The 27,250-nt window shown below is 41.5% G+C and overlaps 1 protein-coding gene across 1 annotated transcript in view; it reads left to right on the forward strand.

Moving 5' to 3' along the window:
* Positions 1 to 7,306: 7,306 nt before the first annotated feature.
* The window catches only part of ZNRF2 (zinc and ring finger 2), a 56,767-nt gene continuing 36,823 nt past the window's right edge, over positions 7,307 to 27,250 (forward strand). The window contains exon 1 of the mRNA XM_074860398.1: positions 7,307 to 8,208. Coding sequence (XP_074716499.1) covers positions 7,740 to 8,208 — 469 coding nt within the window. The 5' untranslated portion in view covers positions 7,307 to 7,739. The remainder of the gene's footprint in view (positions 8,209 to 27,250) is intronic.

Below are 27,250 nucleotides of genomic sequence, written 5' to 3' on the forward strand. Positions count from 1 at the left end.
AACCAAGTCTCTCCAGCCTCATGATGTGTTTCCTACAAAACAGGTCTTTTCTTTACTGTTTGAACTCCACGTGGGAAGTGTAGAACTGCATTCTGTCCTTGAGTGGGATTAATATGGCTGTAAAAGGGCCCTATCCATTTTGTGATCAGATCACATCTGAGTTAAAGAGGAGCTACCATGACTTTGGAGGAAAAGCTTTGTTTAGAAAGTAATAGAGAAAAAGAAACAGTTCTGAAATATCTTGATAAATTATGACCCTGGTAAGGTAGTGTTGTGCAGGTGCTCCACAGGGATGGTTAATCCTGTAACTAACAGTACTCATCTCGACAAGAACCTACTGACAAGACTAAGTCTTTGCATTTCCACTGTCTAGAAAGACATTGCATCATCCAGACATATTTTGCTACACCAGACTGGTACAAGGACTGTTCTAACTTGAACCTGATTTACTACTTGCCTGGCATTTTCTGAATACTGAACTGAAACCAGCTTGGGGCAGAGCAACCAACCAGGAAGTATATGCTGGCTTTCTGAAGTGGTGAAATAGCTGGTTTCTGTCACTCTTTGGAAAACATTTTGTTTCTTCATGAAATTTAAGTCCCTCAGTATAAATTGTGAGTGGTCCCTGTGCTGTTATGGGAGGGCTGAGGAAGATGCATGAAGCACCCCGACTCCCCTCATTTTGCAAGCAGCAATCTAGGACAAGACACTGTTCCTCTTGCTTCTGGAGAAGTACAAACTGGGGAAGGGCAGAGCGGAGAGAGGAGGAAGCGGGTTCACAATTCTTATTTCTCATCGCCTACTTTCATGGTTTCCGGCTTCTGTCAAGTGGATCTGAGCCAACATGACAGATGGAGCCTTTTACACCACCCTCGTGCTTGGTTTACACCAGGCGTGATGCACAGAAGCTGAGGCAGAAAACGTTTCTGGCAGAGAACACGAAGCGGAGCTCTGACATTCCTCCTGACTCGGTATAGTTGCGGCTGCAAGCTAGGCCTTCAGAAAAATCCAGTTATGTGCTTTTGTATTCTTCACTATGCATTAGTTCATGAAGTATACCCTGACACATACACTAGTACGCCTTGCTCTTATGATACTTTAAGGTTGTTACTGTCCCCTTGACTTCTGTTGCACGATGTCACTGCGACACGTGTGACTGCCCAAGCAGCTGTGCTTAAAAGCCCTCTGAGTAACTACCTAGTGTGTTTTCGTTTCTCATCATTAGGCTTATCAATAGCAGACTGTAAGTAGGAGGCTATAGAATATTTAAAAAATAGTGCTTAAAACTATAAATTGAAAATATTGGCAAATCCTGTGCAAAAATAAGGACAAAGGTATTTTTTCTCCTGGATTCTGAGAAGTTAAGGTAATATTTGGCAGATAATACAGAACCTGAGAGAATACAAATTGTACTTGGCAAATCTAATGTCACATGGCTCTACCACCTGCTGTCATTCCTACATACTTCACTCTGTTATTGTTTCTGTAATACTGTTTTCCATTTACTCACCTCTTTCTACAGATGTCTAGCGTTCAAGCAATTAGTACTGGTAATGAAAGATGTATCCTGTAAAAGAGCTTGTCTGCAATCAGCTTCTGAAGGCTGATTTACCTGTGTAATATTCACTGTGTCAAGACCTGAAGTGCCTTCTTTATTAACTATCATGAATTGTTCAGATAAGGCTCGCTGTAAAGCCAGATGCCTCTCTAGGTGCAGAAGGGTTTCGTGGTCTCGCACCTTACGTTGCAAGGCAAAAAGTGTAATTTGGGAATATACCTTGAAAGACTATCACTATTTCCCTCTGCAGATGTAAAAGGAGCTGAGGCGACCAACAGTCCTCCCCCAGCTTCTGAATCCGCACTCAGCTGGCATTGCTGGGTGCTGATACACGAGATCTGAAAACAAGAGAGAGTAAACATACTTCCCATCTGGTAGTTTGTCTTCCACCCCCTCCTCTTAGAAATCACAGAAACAGAAAAATTAACTGGATGGGACCTTTATATGTCAAATCCTCTACCCCAGACTCCCATACCCCCAGATCTGCATATCCCACCTTGCCCACATAAACATGTATTGATGTCACTTCGTTTATGAGTTGGTGCAAACGCCTTTAGCGTAGATATGGGCATAGTCTAAGAACTATTTGTTTTCTCTTACTCCTTGAGCATGTAATAAAAATGGTTTGCACAGTAGCTTCTGAAGAAAGAGAGCGGGGGGGCGGGGCTATAGCTGCATGAAAGGTCGGGAAGCTACAATGGGAAAATTCATGCAAAGCTGCTAACAAAAAACCCCACCAACGAGTAAAACTAACATAGTTTATTGGAGAACCAGTAACAACACTGGCCTGATTATGCACTACAATGGCAAATTCATATGAATGGCATTTGGTATTGCATCTGCTTACCTACAGAGGTACTCAGTGGCCACGATAATAAAACTGTGAACGTAGAACAGCTTAGAAATTATTATGGTGAATACTCTTTCCTATTAAAATTGTTAGACTAAAGTATATTTCTTACAGTACTACTTTATAGCATGTGGTAACAGAGCTCACAGAACAAATTGCCATTTCTTCAGATAAGTTATTTCCAAGTATTTCTTCCTGTACAAGATGGTCAATCAGTAAGTCCAGTCAAAATGTCAGTTTGTTTTTAAGACTGTGTTATCTTTTCTGTGAACATCAGTTTTCTCTACGGGTAACTCCAGGGTACAAAATACAGCATACTGTTGAAAGCGTGATAGAAACTTCAGAAAAGCATAAACTTCAAACAAAAGATGGATGGTTTTAAACAGAATTTTTATAAAGCAAGGACAAACTTCTTTATTCTAGTAAGCATCACCACATATTTCCAGAATAATTTTAGGACCCAAACCTCGAGCTTTACAAGCTGCTTATTTTATTTTTTTCCATGAAGACCGATCACAACATGTTGCAGGACTGTTTTTCATACATCGGTGTAAGCATATGCGTAAATCTTCATAGGATTAAAGTAAATATGTACGAAGAGTTATTCAATGCAAATGAAAATCTAAGATACTGGATAATAGGGTCTCCTGCATCTCTCAAAATACCAGTTACTAGCTGGAGGTACACTGATACCAAAGAATATCTAAAAAGATGCCTATAATAGGTTTATGTATAACTTGTAGTCACACTGACAGGGACCTATTTCCTTTAGCTTACAGATGCAAATATATAACAGTCTTGTCTGATGGATGGCTTACTCTAGCTGCAGATATAAGGCATGTGTATTTTACACATCTTATTTTAGAGGGATAAAACAGTTCTGGTTTGCTTTCTCTATGAGCAACTGAACAATTCAGAAGTCTCTATTTTCAGTATCTGTGAAGAAGGGGTGTGCAGCGCTATTTATTTCAAACAGCTGAAATATACAATAATGTAAAAACCGCATTGATCTCTTCCAACCACAACGTACAGCTCTAGTTTGGTATCTGCTCAGAAAAATCTAGTTTCCCAAGCCCTATAAGGAGCCCACACTAGCAATTATAAAATCAGGCTGTGTGTAATGAGTGTGTGCATTTCTTCTTAAACCTTTCTCCTTTAGAAAGGAGTGCCTGATCTGTGTTCTGAGTGCCTGATCTCAGTGTTCTGAACAGAATGCAAACCTCTGGCTGGCTTTATTAGCTCAGGGTCAGATGCCTTTGTCAGAAATGAAATCTTGCTTGAAACCTTGTTTCCCTGTAAAAGCCACCAAAGAAGAGGGCAGGAGGGGAGGGAGGATAATCTGTCTGCATAGCTCACAGCTGAGCAAAATTCAGACCCGTTTCATTTATCAGCACACATTTTCCAAAATGTGCAATATTATGAATTTACAGCCAATTTTGTATGCTTAGGGCACACCTGTCACCTGGTATTTTCAAGGAAACTAGTCAAGAAACAAGTCCATTATTTTCACTTGCTGATAGACAAGGTAGTGTAACCAGAATTGAAGTGGAGGTATGCAGCTTATAACAAAGAACAGCAAGTATATTTGCCTGTCTAAACTAGTTTTTTTCCACTATCCTGGACAAGGAACAAGAAGGTTAGTTCCTATTTTGTGCTTATTTAAGTACAAACAAGATTCCCTAGATATGTTTCTACACGAATAATAACCCATATAGGCCAACAGAAGTAAATTTTTATAGAACTATCTGCTCTCCACTGAGTCCTTGAGATCTGTGGAAATATGGTCAGCAGCAAGATTTCTACTTTTTGCACTGTTTCCTCTTGTCAGTGGTTATTTTCTATTCTGGGTAGGAAATTGAAATTCTTATGCAAACTACTTCTGGAGTGTATTAATGAACAAATGGGTGGAGGTTACAGTGCCAGGTACTTGCCTCTACAAGACTTAACGGCTAGCAGACAGTCATTTGTTAGAAGAAATGTTAGCTTGAAAACCTAACTGTACTGCTGGCTATATAAAGCAATTTTCCATATGTAGAAAAAATTCTATTTAACCTTTTTTAAGAGGGGTTGTGAAGAATGGAGGGGAGAAAGCTGGCTCAGAAGCACGTCACATTGCTTTTCTGAAGATGTAGGTGTTCTTTGAGGTATGTGACCTGTTTAGACTTACACTTGATAGTGAGAGCACTGCAAATACATGCCCTAGATGCAAAACAAAAATGGAAGCCCCCCAAAAAAGAACACTCCATTGCGCTGGGAACAGCCACACTCTCTGAGAAGGGAACACAGGCTGTCCTGTTGTTGTGACTTCTTTTCTGTGAAATATTCTATGCTGTTAAAGGTAATTTTCTGAAGAGTGAGTAACCGTTTGGATGTCTTAAGGGTTTTTTTTCCCCCATCAACTTTTATCATTTAATCCTAAATTGAATAAAAGGTTATTCACAGTCAAATATAATCTGTGTTTAATACCTGCTCAACTCTCAGATCCACTGTAATGAAATTACAGAAAGTACTGTGTAGCAATGTGCTATTTTCAAAATGCTGTTTATTGTAGCAGCTGACCAGCTCCACTAGTACCCAGTAGTGGAAATTTTAAAAACTCCATAAAACTCTGAGCATGCTGTCCTCTAAACCTGCTCCAATAGGGCTGAACATGCCACAGGCATTCTGTGAGCAGCAGAAATTATGAGTCATGTTTGCAACATCCTTTGCCCATGCGGATTCTTGGAATCGAGCAAGACAGGAATTCCTATGGCAGCTTTCCCTTCTGTGGGAACATTAATAGGATCTCTATCTTCTACATAACTGCTTATTTTCTATACTATTATTGTCTCTGAGAGATTTGGCTGAAGCTGGTCAAGGGTTTCAAAAGCAGCTGGTGGTAGAGCAGACAGCATATTCACACTGATTTTCTTTCTGTAGGAAACCAAACTAGAAAGTCCTCATGCTTGATCCACCTTGGGGTATCTACCACTGGTAGCAGAGACTGCAGCTTAGAATTCACAAGTGGAGATGGCATAGCTTGGGACGGCAGATTATCGACCCCAGCTGTCTGCCCAGCACCCAGCACACAAAAGACCAAGCTGTTCGTGAGACAGCTGTGCCTCTTACTGAGACTGGCAACGTCTACAGCAGCATCCTCTAAATGAGGTTCAGAGTGTCTCAGCTGTCCAGAAAAGCAGTGTCAGAACGACAAGTTAGGGCTGGTAGCCTCCTCTGCCAGCCCCAGTTACGGTACCGCTTCTTGTAAATTGAACTGTGAGCTGCACTGATGCCAGAAAGCAGCCACACGCAGTTGTAATGGAGATGGCAAAAAGAGGGGGAAAGGGAGGCCTTTGCACCTATTCACATCTGAGGGTGAGCATCAGAGATACCCCACGTGTACATCTTATGTATGTGTTACGCTTGTACATTACATATACATAATACATATAATAATGTACATGTAATAATTACATGCACATAATATGTATAGTATGTTACATAACACTTTGCCATTAAGATTTTGACCTGGTTTATTGTATTAATTGTGAAATAGCCTGGGTGCTATGCCGTTGCAACACTGGCATGAATGTCATGAATGTAGTTGGAATCCCTACCTAGATGGTGTGACAGAGTCCCGGGATGGTGTACAGCGCTGCTTCACGGTGACATACCTTATTTTAGAGCAGATGGTAACCCGTAAAAACAAGCAGTTTACCTTGGATGACCGATTGTAGGAATCATGTTCATATAAATTCAATGTACATGACATGCAATATCACATACCTTTAAAGAACAAAATAATCTTATGTCTCTGATCGCTTTGTCATGAGCAAACCGAGCCCGTTATCCACATCGGTATAATTCACAGGGCCAATCTTTTTGGCTGTTAGTCAACCTCATCAATAACAACGGGAGTTTTTCTCTAAGTGAGAGACTGAGGTCTACGGGATTTTCCTGTACCGCCTGTGAAACAAAGATGAAAGAGATTTCCACCCTTCTTGTCCAGCTTCTCCCCCGCAGGTACCCTGTACCCCGAGAACCAGGCTCACAGCAAGCCGCCCGCCTTGGAAGGCCCCGCCCGGGGAAGCGGCCCCTTACCCCGCCAGGCCCAGGCCCAGGCCGAGGCCCAGGCGCGGGGAGCGGCGGGCGGGGCCCTTCGGCCCTCAGCCGGGGCCCGGGCATCCGGCCGCTTCGCCGAGGCTGCCGCGGCCAACCGGGCAGCGGCGCGGCAGGAGGGCACCGGCCGCCTCAGCGGGCCGCCTCCCGCCCGGCCCTGCCCGCCTCCCGCCCTTCACCTGGCGGGACTCGACACTGAGCGCGGCCCCGGGGGAAGCGGCGGGGGAGGCGGGGCGGCCGCCGCGCCCGGCCCGCAACCACCGGCGGCACTTTGGCTTTTACCTCCTTCCCCGTCGGGGCGGCCGCTCCGGCACCCCGCGGCATTCGGCCCCTCAGGCGAGCGGGCAGCCGGCACCTGGCGGAGCTGACCCTCAGGCGAGCGGGCAGCCGCTCCCCCCGCCCCGGGGGGTGGGTGTGTGTGTGTGTGTGGGGGGGGGGGTGTCTGTCTGTGTGTGTCTGTGTGTGTCCCGGCAGGTTCCCGCCGCAGCCCGGTCTCGGGGACTCGCCCTGCCGAGGGGAGCGGCCCCGGGGCGGCCTCGCCCAGCGCCCGCCCGCCTGGCCCTGCCCCGCACCTTGCGGGAGGAGAGGGGCAGGCGGCGGGCCTGGCCCATCGCGCCGCCAGGGGCCGGTCCCTCGCCGGGGGGGGAAGGAAGGAGAGGCGGCGGCTCCTGCCGCCGTAACCGCTCCCCATCCCGCCCGCTGGTGCCGCCCCCAGTATGGCGACACGGTAGAGGAGCGGCTGCGCCGGGGTGACCGCCCCCTCCCGCCTCCCCCGGCACAGGCACGGCGCGCCGCGGGCAAGCGAGCGGCCTCGGCGGCGCTGCTGCCGCCGTTGCCCCCCACAGGGCTCGGCGGAGGAGGAGGATGGCGGCGGCGGTCCCGGCGGCGGCGGGCGCAGCAGCAGCAGCGGTGGCGGGGCCGAGCGGCCGCGCGGCGGGAGCCAGCACCGTCCCGAGCAGCTCATGGTGGCGCCCCAGACCCGCCAGCAGCGGCCGCCCCGGGGCCGCCAGCTGAGCCGGATCCTGACGGGCGGCTTCTCCCCTCTCGGCACCGACCCACCGAGCGACCCGTTCCCCACCCCCGGCGCGCCCTCTCCCCCCTACCCCCCCGGTCCCCGGCGCGACTCGCCCCTCGGATCGCCCCCGCCGCGGCCGGACTCCCACCACTCCCGGGCGCCGCGGGGAAGGCGGCGGCGAAGGGCACCGGGCAGCGCCAGGAGGAGGCGGCGGGACCATGGGCGCGAAGCAGAGCAGCCCCACCGCCGCCAATGGCCGCACCCGGGCGTACTCGGGCGGGGATTTACCTTCCTCCAGCAGCAGCAGCAGCGGCGGCGGCGCTAACGGGACCGGCGGGCGCTCGGCAGGCGCTGGCGGGCGGTACGCGCACCTGGCGGCGGCGCCTCCTCACGCCGCTCCCGGAGGCGCGACGGCGGCCGGCGGAGCAGCGGCGTCGGTGGCCGCGGGGTCGGCTCCCCGGAGCAGGTCCTTAGGGGGGGCCACCGCCTCCGGGGCCCGGGCCGCGCAGTCCGCCTTCAACATCCCCCACAGCAGCGGCCCCTACGGCTCGCAGGACTCGGTCAGCAGCACCCCGGAGGAGGGCGGCCGGGAGCGGGCAGCGGGGGGCGGCGGCGGGGGCTCCTCCGGCGGGCCCCGGCTGGTGATCGGCTCGCTGCCCGCTCACCTCTCGCCGCACCTGTTCGGAGGTAAGGGCCGGGAGGGCCGAGCGGCCTCTGCCGCCGCGGCGGGGCTGGGGGCTCGGCGGGCCGGGGGGGGGGCGCGGGGGGTGTGGGGTCCTTCCCCGGCGCCGCGGCGGGACGGGTAAATGAATCGTGACTTCGGGGAGAGCGGCGGCTCTCCCAGTCTTGAGCCCGCCCGGGGGTGGGGGTGACACGGCTTGGAGATGGGGTTTTCAGGGGAGCGTCCCCCATTGTTTGTCACAAGAGCTGTGAAGGGGGAGGTTAAAAATGAAACGAAGCCCGCGGCGGTGCGCTCGGGACGGCGAGGAGGAAGCGGAGCCTCTCCGGCCGCGACTTTAGACTGTAATAGCTGTAATCAGTGCCTGTGTAAATACTCTTGCCTGCTACTTACATAATTAGAATTTAATTGGATCATGTGTCTCCGCAGTTTATTCTAAAATGGCACCAAACCCCTCTTTAAGTACTGATTAACACGTGGCTGATGCTTGTTCCTCTTTCCGAGTTATCGGGTCTGAAAGTCGATTAAGAAAAAAAGAAGTTAAAGGAAGTTTCTTTGCTTATTTTCCCCCTAAGAGCCGAGCCGAGCCGGATTAGCTGTCCGTGCCGCTGAGGCGCAGGCTTGCAGCGCCGGCACCGTACAGCCTTGAGGACGGCCGCGTGTGCGCTTGAGGCAGGAGAAACACTCAGCTCAACTCTGAATTAACCGAGAAGCTGAGGCCCTTTAAGAGGCATATTAAACGTGGAGCAAGTTGTCATAGTTTTTTGTCTTTCCCGTGATACTGAGATGAATAGGGGCTGGTGTAGGACTTGCATTTTACTGCCTGCGTTCTTTACCTTAAAAATCTGCCTGTAAGCTGCCAACTGCTTTCAGAGTTGCTGACTGCTTTTGGTACTGCTTATTCTAAAGGTCGTTGGTCGAGTAAGTCAAACGTTAAGATGCAAGGTGACTTTTTTAGTGGATTCATTCTCTTCATAATTCTAATATACGTGCATATTATAACCTGTCTAAATACTAACCAACTTCCCCAAACGCTTTCTTTTAGGAAGGAGGAGGCTAATGTAAAATTCCTATGTTTCTGTATTCTAGTTAATCCATTTGTGAATGCTACTTGTAGTAGGCTGGGGTTTCTTATTTTTGGTAATGCAACCTGGTTTTAGCCAAAGCAGAGCTTCTTCAGTCTGACCCTTGTAGGGTGAGCAAGGTTTCCGTCACGTGGCTTGCCACCAATGTGTTGCCCTGAAGACAGCATAGCTGTTACTTCCTACATCTAAAATCTGCCTCCTCCCAGTGCAATGGTTGAACGTTAACAGAAAGCTGTCAAACCCTATTATAATAAAGGAATATTTGCCCTTCAGAAAGAAAACATAACTATTCTCATAGGACCAAACTGCTCAATAGGAGTGCTTTGTTGCAAGGATGCTCATTATGCCACCATGGTAGCTTGTGGGGGAAGAAGATGCATGTGTTTCTCTTGGTGGTGAAAGTGTACCCCACCACGGAGTATCGTGCAGTTCGTGCTAAGCACAAGGGAATCGGTAAAATATGTAGCCAGTTGTTCCTCAAAGGTAAAACTTTTTTTTCCCCCTCCTTGCCTAAACATTGTCTTGCAACCTGACTTGCTGCCAGGAGGGACTGGATTAAATGTAAATGCAGCAATGAGGATCAATAACCTAGGAAACTGTTTATTCAGATGCAGGAAGGTCTCTTCAGAATAACTGAATTTGATCGTACTTTTCTATGGCACGCAATAATCTATTAATGGCTGTACTACACCATATTTTGTCTTTTGCAAATCTCTGAAATTGGCATATTAAAGAGGATATAGGCTGAAATGATGCAAAGCTTGTTACTTTTCCTGGTGAGGAAGAGCGCCAGGAGGGGTACACTCTCTTCATCTACTGACTAATAAATAAGGCATCTTGTATGTTAGGCGTTTGAGTGGCAAGTTTCAAAATACACTGTCCTTATGTGGTCACAAGATGGTCATGAATCTACTTGCTTTTTCTCTTCTAAAAATCTTAGTATTTTTTATAGGGATGAATAACTGTTTAATCATAAAGCTGCAACACTTGTGAAGAAGGCCTCACTTGAAACATCACTCTTTTTTGCAATTTAAATATTCTGTAATATCAGTGATACATTATACCACATCACATTGAATGCTGGCATCCTTATTTCGCCACGTGCTTTGTGTTTGCTTGATTCCTTGTAATAACCAGACGCTTAGAATGAGTGGCCCCACTGGAGATCATACATCAGTAGCATCAGTGTGGTGAAAAACAACTTGAAGCATTGTTTTTGGCCTGATGGTAACTAGCTCAAGCCTGTCTAGGTGTGGTATCTGGCATTTATCTTGTATCTCATGAGCATGCTTGAAGTTCCCTCCCTTGTTTTGTAACTCGCAAATTAGCTGAATTGTTTCTTTTTGTCTCGAAAACTACTGAAATTAATTTTGATAATTAGCATAGCAATTCTGTGAAAATGAAAATAAAAAAGAACACGAATAACTTCCGTAAGTTGAACTGAATCTCCAACTATGTATGTTTTTAGGCATACTGCTTGGCTTCATCAATCAGTGACACGTGGGTGTTGCATTTGTTAAATTACTGTAATTAATTTGCCATTAGTGAATTACACTCTATTGTCACTTTTACTGAGCAGCTTTGCATGCTGAAGTAATGTATAAATATTAAGTCTCTAATGTAACATACTTAAATCCATACTATGCTTGTTAATATGCCATTTGAACGAGAATATAAAAAGTATTATGTTATTGTATGTTAATGTATTGGAAAGTATGATCAGTTATTTTCTCTCTTCCTTTAATAGGAACTGTAGTAGTAGCAGCAGCCTTTCCTGACTGTGAGGGTCTGATGTTCCTGTCTGACCTCAGACCTTTATGACCAAAGTATGACAGAGTAAATACTGCTATGTAACCTTATGTCTCATCTTAGGGAGAGTTCAATTTACTGAATAATTGGGGCCTTGGTCTCACGAAAAAAGAAATATACATGCGTTCATCTTTTTGTGCTGCAAGCATGCCTGGAATAGACTTAGAGTATTAAGCAGAGTGAGACCCAAATTCCATAAGATCTTATGGCACTCCCAGATGCAGAGGCCAAACCTGCGCGTGACGTTCAAGTGCTTTCTTGCAACACAGCGCCGAGTTCCAGCTTCCTTTAAGGTGATAACACTGTTATTAGGAATTTTGACCAGTAGTTTCCCGCTCTGTTCCTCAGTGAATGGAACTTCCCCTCTTTCCCAGCCCCACAGTAAATATTCCTATCTTCCGTTAAGAACCACATGTAGAAGAATTGGCCTTGAGATCTACAGTTACTTCTTAAAAACACAGAGGAAAAACTAAGTATTACTGCCTAGACTGTTGGCAGTGCAGCAAAGCTACTGCTGTAGTTACAATATAGCTTGGTTTTGCCAGTGATGCTTGCGACAACTGGTTCAGTTAAAAATGGATGGTCTTTTGGAAATTTCTTTGCTTTGAGTAACTGCTGATGTGTTACTTCTGTCACTTAAAATGTTGACAGCTCCTCAGAACCCACTTCATGTTTGTTATCCTCCTTCTGGGTGGTCACAACAGGGAGAATTCTTGGTGAAAACACATAGTATAAGTATCCTTCTGGTGTTCAGATTTCAATCTCTTCTTGGGAATGTTGTTGTAAGACAAGAATAAAGCCTTTAAATATTTTTTTGTCTTTAAAAGTCTCTTAGGGAAGGATATGTAAAAATTCAACGGAAGATAGCAGAAATGTTACATATTGAGTCTCTTAAATTTCCACATCAGTTTTTCATTCAAGTTGATTGAGGAGAGACTGTACAAGTATTATACGAAATCTCAGACTGTGTTATATGTGGTCATATACAATTTTATAGGATGTATTTATAGACAAGTTTTTAAATATATATTGTCAGATACAACTGTTGACAGGTCTCAGGCCTATGTCAAGACTTGGAGTAATAATTTGGAGATTAAGTTGCATCTGTTCAACTTTATTAGGAGAAGGAAGCTTGTTAGGCTTTTTAGGTTCTTAAGCCAAATCATGATCAGGCTTTTTTATGAAGTACTTCATGGTACAGGATTTATTGTCAGCTACTGAATGTACATAGCACAGTATGGGTTGAACCTTATAGGTATGTTATAGTGGCATTTGTTTGTAATAATAGCTGGTAGAAGTAATGAATGAATTCTTCATTCTATAGAAGAAAGTTCGTGAAAGCTTGAGGTTATAACCTGAATTACTTAAATCTTGTTTTGGTTTCCATCTGATCTGTTTAGTTATATGGTACATTTGAATATGTTCTTGAAGTTCTCTTCATCTTTCTCACACCTTTTCTGGGTGGGGGGTATGACTATCTTCCTTGCCCTTCTTTCCCAGTATCACACAAGTACTATTGCTTTGAGAATCTGTGAAACTCTTCAACACTCCAGACTTCAGTGGTGCTCCTGTTTTGCTAGCCGAAGTTGTAGCTCTTGAGGTCTCTGCCCCCTGAGGTGGGAGAAGCGTTGGGAAGTGTGCTTTGCAACAAGACTGTTGGGATAGCCTCATGTTAGAAGCAGTGAAACTTGCTACTGCAATTTCAGGCTGGATACCTTGGTACAACTTAAAATACCTTCTCTTCCTGGCAGTTGGGAATTTTTTTTTTTATGTTTGAGGAAGGCCAGTGAATCTTCAATAAAATATATTTCTCTAAATTACTTTCTACTCATTCAGAATGAGGGAAGAGTGTAAGGATTTGGTCTAATAAAAGCTATGTTTTTTCCATACAAATTCTGCCTTTTTTTAGAGGTATGATAACACTGCTATTTGCTGCTGTGAACACAAAAATTTTCAGGTGCATTTTCAGATAGTTTTGCTGTTGCAGTTCGTAGGTCTTACAAGGTGCAGAACAGTGAAAGCTAAGAGGCTGTTGCTGCTTTGGTGTTTTGATTTGTTTCTATTCACTTGGCTGCACCAGTGAAACACAATCACATCTATGTTTGTCCACTTTGGAAAAATGAGAGCAATAACAATGAGAGGCTGGCTTGAAGTCTGCTGATTGTAGAAGAAGGTTACAATGGAGACCAGTCTGAAAGCTGGAAGAAATAGAAACATACACATAACTTCACAACAACCACAGACGGGGGATAGATAGATGTGCTTCATTTTCTCTTCAGTTATACCGATGAGTTGACTCCTAAGTGAGAGAAAGAGTCACTTCTGCAGTCTCTGAAGATACGTGAGGTTTTGGAAATTTATTAGCATTCCATTAACCAAAATACAGATTGAAAAATCCAGTGTGCTAGGAAAGCAGTCCAAGGGTAAGTCTATTGATAAGGAGTTTCGGAAGAGCTGTTCTGACAGATGGGTTTGAGGAATCCCATCCCTTTTCAGGGTCTCACTGTGTTTAGTGGGCTCTGTTGTTCCTGCGTGCATACAGTGGGCAGCATACAGTTCCTGGTTGGGAGCAGAGATGTAAACTCTCCTAAGGAGGGGACAGGAGAAAGTAGCAAAAAGTTCAACACCACCATCCACCTGCTCCAGCTCAGTCAGGAGAGTGCTTTTAGTCTCAAATGTTAAGTGTTTGGACAAATCGGCTAAAATAAGTGTTTGCATCTTCTGGTAGTGCTAGTGAAGCTCCTGGGAGCCATGTTTTGTTTCCTTCAGTTGGAGACAGGTCTCTGTGATGAGGAGAGGCTTGAGACACTGGAGTAATGACTGAGGTGAGTGATAGAGGGTCTTTGAAGGGCTGCTTCTCCTCCTGCCCAGCAAACAAAAGGGGTTAGGAGAAGCCAAATAATAAAAATGGCAGCACTGCATTTAGGGGAGAAATGTAAATAGTTAATCGTCTGAAGAAAAGGAAACAGCCCAATTGTAATAGCATATATAAATATTTCTTTTGGCTATCAAGACAGCGATAATACCTGATTGAGCCTTTGCAATGCCAGTTCAAACAAAGGCCTTCCTCTTTAATGTCTTCTGAATACCTATCTAACCTTGATATCCTGACAGTGTGCCTCTCCTCATGTTCTCACATAATTGCAGACTAGTCTCCAACAATCTTCCAAGTCATTTCTTTTTCTTATAAAGAAAGCCTTTTGTCACTGCTAGAAATTCAAAACTATTTTTAAACTGCGTTGCCTACCCATCTGTTTGGGTAAGTTCTCCTCTTCCCGTTCCTGCCAGCTGCTCATGGAAAACTTCATTGTATACATGTTCTTGATTTGCTGTCTTAGCCTTGCGTGAAACTTTTAAGTTTTGAATAATGTTATGAAGATTTTTGGGTAGGTTTCCCCTGCTATTTGCAGATGCATGAACCAAATTTGTATTATTTTCAAGATTTTTCTGCACTGTGTCTACTGGTCATTAATGGTTTAATTAGTTTCAGGAGAGACATATTGTCTTTTCTACAAATTGTGTTCATTTACTGTGGTAATGGAACATGTTGTTCTTGCAGATGTTTAACCCATGGAAAGAAATAGTGAGAAAGCTTTGAGTGCTCTGAGTTTCCATTTTGGAATATCTTTAAAGACTTGCATCTTATCAATCAAAAGAAAACAATTTGTATGAAAAACACAATTACCTGAGTAAAACCAGAACAGCACTTCTTAAACATCCAGGAAAGTTTTTGCTGTCTACTCTCTGGTTAGGTATTTCCTAAACAAGTGCCTATGTTCCCAAGACCACCTTTCCTTTGTAAATGATCATCGTGGACTTTCATAAGGATGTCTCGGTGTGCATCCAGAGCTCTTTGACATCTATTGTTCAGTAGGCTTCAAATTCCTGATGCTTGCAAAAATGGGAGGGTAAGCCATAGAAAGAATGAGACCGGTTCTCACTTTCACTCAGGACATTCTTCTGTTTTGTCCATGGAAATTTCATAGTATTGACCTAGAGACGTCAGGAAGCATGCAGAAAAATCTCATAGGGCTCAGGATGTCTGCCTGCCCGCCAAACAAAATATGAAATGTTGTGTGGGATTTGACTCTGTTACTCTTAGTCGTCTTTAGGAACTGACCTACTTGAGTGTTTTCTTCTTCCCTGTCTGCTCTGTCTAAAAGTCAGACCACCACAGCCTGTGAATAGTCCCCAAAGGGTGGGTGTGCTGCATACCATTGTGGATATTTTTAGTAGATTCTGTTTGCTGACTGACTTGGTGTGCTATAAATACAGAGTTCTCATCTGGCATGCACTTTGCATGTCTTTTAGTAACTTACAATAAATTCACCTAAGAATAATGGCAAGAAAAAAAAGAGCTGTTACAATTTATTTGGCTTTCCATACAAAGTGTCATTTATATAAAGCAATTATTTAGCAACATTTTAACTGTAATTGGCTTTTAAAACTAGTGGTGTTCAAAACACTTCCTAGTTGGGCTACCATAATTAGTCCCTATGTCAGATTGATTTATACTGCAATTTCACAGAATCACAGAATCATCTAGGTTGAAAAAGACCTTGAAGATCATCTAGTCCAACCATTAACCTAACCCTGACCGTTCTTAATTCATTACGGTTTTAAAAATTGAAGGTGGAGTTTTTAGTTATGAGATGTTAGTTGAGCATCTGAAGTAGTATCAATGCTAGTAAATGACATTCTTTGTTATGTCAGTACTAGCACATTGCCTGGACATGCATAAAGGCTATGCTGTGAGGAAAAATGAAGTTGTAGTTAATGATTCTCCTCGAAATTTTTTTTCATCAAGTATTGGTGTATATACATTTGCTTGAGTTGAAATATAGTTAAGCCACTTAGCACATCTTTTAAATCATTAGGACTCAATGCAAAAAGGGGAGGGACCCATGTCTTATTAAAATACAGATGCATTGAGTATTGAATTTGACACAAAATTGAAGGATGGGTTCTTGCTGAATTGCACTAAGCATAACCTAAATGCAGTTCTTCTGTACTGCTAAAATAAAAACTGTCATAGTGTACACTAACAGATGTGGCCTTCATGAAAGATGCTTAAAACTGGTGAAGTCTTCCATGTGCAGCAAAAGAGAAGACTGCTTAGAAGTGCTTTCTGCAGATTGCCTGAACAACAGACAGTATTTTTGAGAATTTTAAAAAACTGTCTTTTATAATGAAATCTGGACCAATCTGGTGATAGTCTTTCAGAAAACTTAGAAAATAAACTGTCTCCCTACCAAGAATCCTCATAGTTCCCTGAAATTCATGTCACTTTTGAATCCTGACTTCCTGCAACTATCAGGAGTTTTACTTCTTGTGAACTGAAGAACATCACTCCTCCTTGATTCTTGACCATGAATATGAAGTTCCAGTATAGGGAAAAGTCTTGCCTGTCTTGAGAAGATGCTGTGGCCCTCTCAAATAGAGCAGAGCATCCTCAGTTAAGCAAACTTCAGAGAGATAATGGTGGACAATCTCCAGAATGTAAAGAACTGTGTCAATAGTAAAATGCAGTTCTCTATGGTCATTTAACTGCTTTCACTGTGAGACAGTCTTTGTTCTTCTCATTGTCTTTGCTGCATCAACAAGGATGACTAGAGTAGCCTAAAGCAAGGATACTAAAGTCTAAGATGTCAGGCTTGAGGATTTGTTGTCCATTTTCTTGGGTGTTTTGCTGTCCTTTGGGCAGAGTGAGTTTAAAATCACACACCTGCATTCTGAATATTGGAAGGCATATTATGCTTGTGCAGCAAGTGGCTCAGGGCTTCTATAGTCTCTTAAACTGGATAAGCATGATTCATCTTCAGAGGTGATTTTGATGAAGTGTCCTGAGACTGAGTTCAGGTGTGAAGGGCCCAAATACGGGGTTACCTATGCAACTTCCCTCTAGAGCTTTTTAATTTTTGTGTTGTGATTTTGAAACCTTAATGGTTAATTAAGATTGGTTTGAGTGTTTTGGTTTGGGTTTTTTCCCCCTTATTGATGTGGGTATAGTTATTAGAGGTAGTCAGATCAATGTGGACTTATACTTGTTGTATTTCTATATTGGGAGTAGTACTAAATACATGACAAGTAGTTTGTCTAAGTTCAGAACAAACCAAAAAAGACTCCAATTTTTGTTAAAGCTCTATTAATCTATTAATGAATCACAATTCCAAAATAATAAAATATAATGATAAAACTACGTTTGTATTTTTGAAGTTCTTTTTAAAGAAATAAAATACCTGCTTCACCCGTGCAATAGAGCCATAAGGCTGTCTGAAGAGAAATGATCTACTAGAACAGCATGTGAGTGAAAACAGCATGAAACTCACATATGTAAAAGGGCTGCACGCTATCAAAGAAACACCCTTTGAATATCTAATTCAGCTGTCTGAACATTTGAATACTAGATGACTAACATTTAGATACTAGATGACAAGCGTACAGGCATTGCCTCACTTCTTAAGGACTGAATTATATTACTCTTCAGTTAGCTTTAATTGTATGTTTGCTACAACTCAGCCTTGGATTAGTTTATATCCATGAATTTGTGTGTTTTGTAAGCGATAACACTTCAAAGACAGATGATACTGGGCTTCTCCATAACCATAGATGCGAAAAACCAAAGTGTTTAAAATGCTTTTGAAGTAACATACAATACTGAAATAGCTTTCAGTTTGGAGGAAATGCAGATTCCATTGTTGGCATAATAAACCATGTGCTAAAATAAACTTTGGTTTTCACACACTCAATAAGACCAAGATCCAGTGACAGCATACAGCTAAGGAGTGGAGGAAATGTTCTGTACAAATGTGGGACTAGTCCTGCTGCAAAGAAAGAAATGAGAAGGCTAACACAAATAATGTGGTCTACATTGTGCAAGTGTGGGGGATGATGTGTTCCACTGTGCCTCTCCAGTTGTAAGGCACATGGTTGTGTTCAGCTGATGAAGTCAAAAGCAGCTGATGGACACATTTGGAGCTGGAGGGCAAGAGTTCCTGCTAGTGGGCTGGGCTGGTATACAGGCCTTTCCTCTACAGGTGTGCAGGCAACCAACCTTTTAAATGTATTGAATGATTGTACATTTTGCTTTAAAGCTTTATTCAGAAGAAATGTTCAAAAGAGTTTTAAGCTCCGATGATATAATTTCTTGACATTAAACAGTTGGGGAAAACTGTTGATTTGTGAAAAGTGGACTAAAATTAAGCTTTGTGAAGACCACTTGGGCTGACAGCAGTGTTGAAATTGCTTGTTCCTATTCACACAGATAAGGCAAATCTATGCTGTCATGGAACCAGAGGTCATGCAGTAGTTGTCGAAAGTATTCTAGTTTTTAAATTCTAGCCAGTATTGATTTTCTTTTAGGGATTGGCTAGCTGTAATCTTTGATCAAAGAATTTTGACCACTGGCTAAATACATTAAAAAATGTCAAATATTTAACAAGTTTTTCAAAAAAATATTTATTACTAAGTGACAGAGTAAAAAATTTCCAGGGCCTCTGCTGCAGTCATTGCTTTTAGTAGTGTTAGAAAAGTCAGTAGGAATTAATGTTTGTAATTTCCTTCAACTCTTGGAAAAATTTTACTCTGAACAGTCTTTATCAATAAGGATGACTTGCCTTATATTTGTTGTAACAGACATGGCAGTCTTTCTCTGCAAAATACTTGCAGATGTATGGCTGTTGTCTGATTTTTATTCAGTGGACTAATGATATTGACCTCCATTTTAGCTGAATTTTAATTTACTGATGCAAATACTGGCATACGGATTTTGTATTTTATCCTGGTATTTTACGGATGAAAAACACATACTTAGCAGCAAAACTAGGAGTAGACAAAAGCATCCAAAAATGAAGCTGATCCCTGTGAAGTATACGGGAGAAATGGTTCTTGTATTTTGCTATCCACAGGTTATTCCTTCCATCTCTGCCATTCCACCTGTTGTTCATTACTTAACTAATGAAAATGGCAAGCGTAGCGTGTGGGGTGTAGTGTGGTATTGAATGAGGGTGTAGCATGATATTGAATGTTGTTGGCTTTTCAAGTCCAAAAAGTGATACAGCCATGTTGTTTGTTCGGTGGTGGATCTGGATTGCTAACTATGCTGAGAAACAGTGTGCTGGGCTAATTAATGTAGCTATACTGCCTTTTAATAACAGAAATTACTCTAGCTACAGGTCTGATATAATGCGCTGAGAATGGGAGACCTGAATGTATTCTGGTCTAGATGAGATGATATCAATTTGGGGATTATTCTGATTTTCCCCTTGTTTTGCTCAACAAATACCTTAGCTTGCAGGTTAAGTACACAAAAGTGATGCATAATTTGTCAATATGAGGAAGGCTCTTAAATGCTTGCAAGTAGTCAAATGTCTCTACTTTTATTTAACTGTAATATTTGTAAAATGTTCTGCATTTTACAAAGTGCTGCAAAATACTAATTATAAGATGCACCTCTTAGGACTCTTATTTTTCTTCCTTTTCCCATCATGGATTTGGACTATTTCTGGGCTGTTTGACAGCTACGTCCTGTGGCAGCTTATTCTTAACTGTAAAACTTTGTTAGCTGTAGAATGCAAGCATTCTTTGAAATATGTTTTAAAACAAATGTTTGTATTCAACATGTGGCTGGCCTGACACTACCCATAAAGATGCAGAATTAAAATAAGTGAAAAACATAAGCACCCCAGAAAATTTTAACCTCAAAGAAATCCTCTGAAAAAGACGCCAAATTTGTAAGCAAGAGGGAGGAGGGGAAAATTCTGTATGGAATGGTGGTGTTTGTTACATTACTCTTACCTGGAGGCAATCAGGATGCATGGATATTTGTGCTGATACAGTTGTTTTCCAATCTCTTAAACTGTGATCCTGTGACACACTAAAGCTGTGTGTGTGTGTGTGTTTAGCTTGTTCAGAGCCTCTCCTTTTTTCTTCCTTTTCTCTGCCCTCTTGCTGTTTTCTGTGCGGATGAGTCATCTTACTCGCTATGCTTGTATTAGTAACTGAAGTGCTATTGGAAACAAAAATAAATTGCAGAAATACTGATTTAGCTGGATATTTAAAATGTTCCCGTTTTAAAAAAAAAATCAGTGTCTTAGTTTAGGACTTTTTTCTTTTTTTCCTAGGAAGACATGATTTTGGATAGTATATTTAATCAGGATTTTAAGTTACCCTGGTTTTATCTAGCAATAGTTGTATCTGTAGTGTTAATGGAGGAGTAACACTGAAGAGAAACATGCTGAAAGAGATAATTAGCTCTATATCAAATAGAAGAGAGGCCAATTTGATGAAATTATTTTAGGGTATCTGTTTGTAGGTATTTTCTTGTCTCCAGTTTTTTTAATTTGTATTTACCGAAACTTGAAAATTGAGACGTAAATTTTTCTTTTTGTTAGCGGTATTTTGAAGCGCATACAAGTTAAAACTGATTAAAGTTGCTTCCTCAAAGATCTAACTGGGTAAATGTGCTCTACATAGAGCACAAGGCATTAAAGCCTGGAACTTAAATGTCCACATATTAAATTCTAATCTCAGTTTTCTGTTTATGCTTTACAGATGTGTGAATTTACAAAATTAGACATTTGTAATTCCATTTCAGACATGTGAAACTTCATATAGAAATAGGAAAGGAAGAAAAGCTTCAAGTCAGTACCTTGTTTTTCTTGCATTTTCCCTACTGTAGTTTCTCTCTGACATATTTAGCCTTGTGCTCCTTCAGGGAGTGATGATAAATGTACTAGGTACAATGTTTCTAAGCTACTGGTACATCTAAAACACGATGAGGACAGCTTTACTCAGCGAGTCTTACGTGTGCAGAACTTTTGGTATGCTCACAAATCTGCCTTGAAGAGCATAATCCTATTTGTCAGAAATTGTCATATATAACTGACAAGGATCCCTTCCTCTGCTGAAGGAAAGGAGCTCCCTCTGTAATCTCAGTATTCACATCTTTAAATTGTTAGATTTATAGCCCTCTGCAGAAATTCCTAAACTGCAAGGTAATTTTAATGGTGCTTTCCTAACCCTGAAAGTCAGTGAATGGTATGACAATTGAACCCTGTAATTGAGGATTAGGAATATCACCACAATATCTTGTCCATAGAGGGGTAAGTATAGAGGAAGGATACAGCTACTACAGTCAGTTATTGTTGTATGCAATACTTAAACAGTGCATTTTCCTTTCTCACACAGTGTGTTGGAAAATAACAGGCCTTGCTCTTGACATTATAAATTAATTTTCATGATTATTTTTAGGTTAGTAGGCATACAATGTTTTTTCCTGAAAAACTTTACACAAAAGGGGTTACAAGAACAGATTTAATTCTAATGAGTGATGGGTGGGTGAAAGTCTCTTTGTTGATGATCACAGCAGGGACTTTGAGGTTAACAGTTCCTTCCCGGCACTGGAATGCAGGATCAGTTGGGTTTAGCCCATTTTGAGCAATTGATGCTTATCTATTCTGTCTTAATTTCTTAATGGAAAGCCATCCATTTCCTTGAGTATTTTATTGTGACAACTAATTTTACCACTGGAAAACTTCCTAATAAGCAAATTACTCTTACTATTTCAGAACTGATTCCCAATTTTGAATGCAGAAATTTGCAATTGATGCATTTTTATAAATGGGTAGTTCTTTCTTCATTGCAAATATGAAGGGCTCTTTTTTCCTTTTCAATTGTACTTGACTCTTTCTAGCTATTAGATACAATTTCAACAATGTATATAGCCTTGAAATGTAAGTGAAGGGCATTTATTGCACTGTTACAGTTTAGTATCTCTCAATTTTTATATCTGCCTACTTTGAATTAGGCTTGTAGAAAGCTCTAATTTGCTAGATGTTTCTGACAAAAAAGGACCAGGATGGTAATGAAGCAGATGACATTTAACAGTAAAGTAACTGTCTTAAACTTAAGTTGCTGTTTCTGTCGGTCATTGCCTAGCCAGATTCAGGAGGACAGATTGATAAGAGACTTCATTAAAAACAGAATTATGTAGAGAGCTATCTGATATTACTATTTGTGTTAGCTGGTAAACTTGAAGCTGCTTCTTCCTGTATAAACAAGAAAGCCAACTGCAATTATTCTTTAAAACTCAAAGCATCTGATTAGGCTGTGAAAAACCTTTCCATGACACAGACAAAAGTACAGTTGTGACTGTACATACAAATTGGCACCAGTGGTGTATAAATAGAGGGGGATTTCAGATTTATTTTTTTTTACACTTGCATATACCTTGTCATCCTTAACACAAACTGCAGTTAGTATCGTTGCATCTTTGAGCCGTGAATATTGCCTAAAGACCAAGAGTAAAAACCATTAAAAAGGCTTGATTCTGGCCTGGCTGGAGAAGACAGACCTCACGTATTAATATATCGATTTGTGTCATTGTTGTGGTATTTGGCTAACTGCATTTAATAATAACAGGATTAACAAAAGAGTAATAGTCAAGGATAAACTGGTCAGGGTTTAATACACACTCTGTAGAAGCCAAAAAAGGGGAAAACCCAAAAGCCGAGGGGAGCCCCTGGCAGGGCAGAGACCCGTTCAGCACCCGCGCCCTGGACAGCTCAGGCGAAGCCTCTTCCAGGCGGGCGCTCCTCTCCAGCCCCTCCTGCTACCCATGAGATGCGCCCGGTGCTGTAGCCGGGAGGTGAAACAAGGGACCTTTCGAGAATAGAACGCTTCGTGCTGGCGCAAAGCTTTCTGTTTGGGCTACTGAATTGCATTTAAAAGACCAAGAGGTTGTGATAGACTCGTTTGCCCCAGTTCCCTGTGGTACAGAAAGCAGCTTTGACAGCCTTGAGAGCAGACCAGACAGACTTTCCCTGGAAGGCTTTTTGTAACTCATTTCTAAGTCTGACTCATATACCTACAGTTCCTATGTGTTGGTTCTTTTTTCTTTTTTAAAAAATCTTATTTGGGTTTCAGAAGTTCAATCTTCATCTATTTGTTCACTTTTATCCTAGAAGAAAGATTTCTTGTTGGCTTTCCCAGTCATTGGTAAGCTAGCTTCCTTGTTCTTAGTTTCATCTCTGTTGTTTGCTTTTCACATGGTTTAAGGACTTTCCGGAGCTAGTTCCTATTTTCTGCTAAAAGTTTTGTTAGTCTTGTAGTTTCAACAGGACTTCCCTGTTTGGTTCGTTCCAGTAAGTGGAAGTAGAAGAAGAAAAAGCAGGTTATACAGATCCTTTCTGTTATCACACTGTCTGTGCAGTTTTCTTTGATGCTGTGTGACACCACTTTCTTAAATGAGATGATTAAAATATTTGACCTTAAATGTTTAAAAACCTGGAGAAACTTCTGATGTGTTTTGAATTAGTATTAGAAAGATGCCTTAAACTGTAGGAGGCTCACTGAAAGATTAACCTTTCGAAATAACATTAGCTTTTCTTGACAAGAGGTTAAAATCTAGAAGGTGGTATTCTGAAATATTTACTTTTGAAAAGGGGTAGTTTTGCATCCAGTAATGCTGTGATAACAAGATAAGATCCATCTTTTGTGTGGAGGAAAAAGAACAAAACATGTAAATATTTAATTTCACTTAATGGCTTTCAAAGCCAAATGGAAAACACAGTAATACTTTGATTCATGTGTGAAAACAGGGTTTGTAAATACTTCAGTGACCTTTTTCCTTTCTTTTTGTGACCCAGCTGCAGAGAGCTATGTGGTTTGAATATTTTTTTCCCTATTGTTAAGTGCAGTTTATTTAAGATAGTATGTGCTTTTTTTCCTACTTATTGTTATCTTTTTACAAATGTCTTGCAGGATTTTCCTTAGGGGTGGGAATCCTAAGTAAATATTATTTCCTTTTTATGCTGAAAACCTTTTGGTATACTACCATACCATTACACTAACTTCTGTAAGAACATTGGCAGCTTTATTCAGTTTGTTACTAAACAAATAAAAAGGGAAGCCACGTGCATATCTTACACTCCCTTCCTAATGGAAGAAATAAAGTGAATTTCAGGAGGAAAAGAAAAGAAACAGGTTTTGCTATTTCAGTTGTTGGAGTACACCCATTTTAACTTCTAAATGAAAAATAGAAATACCATCATTATCAAAATTAGTATTAGTGTTTCCTCAATGTCCTGGAAAAGCTGTGTTTCCAAATCAGTTGTCCCTAACTTATGGGTAACTTTGCTTTGTTTGGGTTGGACCTCTTCCATCTGTCTGGGAACTGTGGCAAGCTGTTGCGTAATTTGCAGGGTTGCATTCCACTTTTCAATATTGTTTTTTCTTCCTCTCCTTAAACTTGCTTCATTGGAGATATGATATATAACATGAGCCAAAGGTTTTTATAGAAGTCACATTCTAGAAGTTATTTCCCTGGTGTTATAATTTCTTAGGTTTGGTAGAAGAACTGTTAGTTCCCTGAGTAGTTACAGAAACATGCAGAGATTGGATAGTGAATGAAACACTATTCATATTGGCTTGGATGGGAGGGACATGGTTGGGGGTGGCACCCACCATGTACATTTACATTTAAATACTTTTAAAACCTGCTTTAACAGATAAGCCAGTGCAAGACAAAAGCTAGTGGTTTTATAAGAGGGTTTTTTTCCTTGCCTCACTTCCAATTTCTTTCTGTAAAACTGTCCCTGAGGGAATAGGAATTGATAATAAAAGTTGTCATAACTGGTGCTTTAGAAGTTGTTCCTACATCTTTTATAAATTGTTTGTCTATTACCAAAAAAAAAAAGCTTTATAGCTGTCCATATCAATGCATTTAAGATCAGAATTTTTGTCTAGATTGGTTTTAAAGACTCACATTTGTGTATATGTGTTCTTGCCAGAATAGTAATAGATTGGAAGACTGTAGTGTCCTTTTAGTACTTTGAATTTATTCCAGAAGGCTTGCTGGTTTATTTTGCCAGATGGTACTACCTTCAACTTTGTAAGATACCAGGCTACGTCAAGAGCAACAATGATGTACTGCAGGATTTATAATCCCACCTGTGTTGTAGGTCAAGTAACATGCTGAATTGGCATAAATGCATCTGAAACATTCAATGTATTTTTTTAAGAGCCTAAATGAACTTTTTTCCCCTTGAAGCTGTCACTATGGTTCTAGAGTAACTAGGTGACAGCGAAACAAGATTAGTCTGTCTTGAGATCTAGAGCAACTTGTATGAACTTTGTTGCGGGTAGAAACCTGGTGAATGAATTGAAGTTTTTAATTTTCTTTCTGGAAATCATTGTGTAGATGTTAAGTGCTGTGAACTCCCTTCCTTAACTGAGAGCTTAATTTTCAATGTTGTTTTGAATGTCTCCGATGTCAATAAAAATGATCCTACCTACACAGTAGTGAAGAAGGGCAATTTTCATGTTTATGTTGATTTCTACCCAAAAGCATATTCTTGTATGTAAAATATTTATTATATTCCCATATGTATGACATAACCCTTCCAACTGCATCTGGTTTTTTCCCTTTAGGCCAGCTTCTGGACAGTTTTCATAGTTTTAGCTAAGGAGTGTTTTTACAGCAAGAGCAGAATTTCTGTCTGTCCTACCACGTTCAGTGGAAAGTACCAGACAAACAGCGTGTCAGGCCAAAGTCTTCTGTTCACAGAACAAGTTCAGCATTCACTTTTTTCAACCTAAAGCTGGAGGATCTCCCTGAAAGATTAAACAGCTGTTAGTTTTCTGTAGCCTGCCTACTGCCCTGCAGAAATGTCTTTCAAACCAGAAACTGCTGTTGTAGATTATAGGATTAATAGAATGAATGGTACAATGTCTACACAGTTCTGGAAAGCAAAGATGTAAGATTAGATGTTTAAATGGCATTCTCACTGCACAAAGCCAGGAATTGTATTGAGTATTGCTTCTTAAGGATAAAACAATAAAAGTAGGTTTCTCTTGTTGGCATATCTCCCAGTTTACTGATTTGTGATTTGGTACAACTGCTGTAAAGGACAGGTATGGCAAGACCTCCACTAGAGAGAGAAAGAGTGTTCTTTTGTAATGACTGACAGGAATGTCAGGCTTCCTTTGGGAGCTTTTATTAGGTGTTCCTGAAAACGAGAGGCAAATTTTAAAAAAAGTTACTTGCTAAAACAACAAAGCCTGGAGGCAGAGGACGTCCTCTACGTGCCTGTGGCTTACTTCTCACTAGTCTTCAATATGGATAGGGTTTACTATGCCAGAACTGGAACAAGTCTGTCTTTCCACAAGAGCTGATGATTTATACCTGGCTTAATCTCACTAATTTGTTGGTGGCCATACTGTGAATTTATCACAGTTGCTGTTAACTGCACTCACCTGTGTGCAATGGACTTGCCTTCTGAGGGCTTCTACAACAAAAGGAGTGGATTTAAGCTGGTGTCCATGTGGGAGACAGCTACTTTTTACCTATCCTAAAATCCAGAATGAAAAAGCCTTTTAGAAAACTGGTAACAAGGTTTAAGTGTGAGAGAGTTATCCTTCAAGAGCATCATGGAGATTTTTGTTTTGTAAGACATTGAAAGTACATCTTCTGTCTACTGAAACAGAAGTCTTTTTGGGGGACTAATGCTCCTCTTAGATGAAGGAGGAGATCTAATTTGAAACAGAAAAATGCCTATAAATGATATTAATTCTTTGCAGTTCTTAAAGCCTGGTCTGTGAAGAGTAACATTGTGACAATTTAGTACCCAAATACTTAGCGGTATAAAATCTTTCTTGCTCAGAGAATGGTTTGTTTAACTGCAAGTACCTGTCGAGAACTATTGTTTCTTTCACAGAAGCTTTTAGGAAGTTGTGAGTTTTTTTCAACATAGAATGAAAGGCTACAATGGGAAAATAGATATAAATCTGTTTCTAATCATTTTGGCATTGGGTTAGTAGTGGTAGTAGTCCTGAGTAGTCTTACCTCAGGACTAAAGTGATGGAGGATTCATAAATTATTTTTTAATGGATGCCTTACACTTTGAAGAAGTGGGAATCTGAAGAGAATTAAATCTTAGTTGTTTGAGAAGGTCTAGGTGTCCGGTTATTTAACATGCATCATGGAAACTTTTATTCCTTAAAAAAAGTTGTTTGCTGCTGATGTATGTATATAGTACACGTTTGAAGTGCATCCTTCATTAGCTTGTCACTTGTTCTAGAAGTCCACAGTTTTTGGGTGTGTTTTTGTTTGTTTGTTTTATAACAGAGAAGGGTTTACTTAAATGCATCTTACTGG

This window comes from Strix uralensis, chromosome 1 (assembly GCF_047716275.1).
Source record: "Strix uralensis isolate ZFMK-TIS-50842 chromosome 1, bStrUra1, whole genome shotgun sequence".
Classification (NCBI taxonomy): Eukaryota; Metazoa; Chordata; class Aves; order Strigiformes; family Strigidae; genus Strix; species Strix uralensis.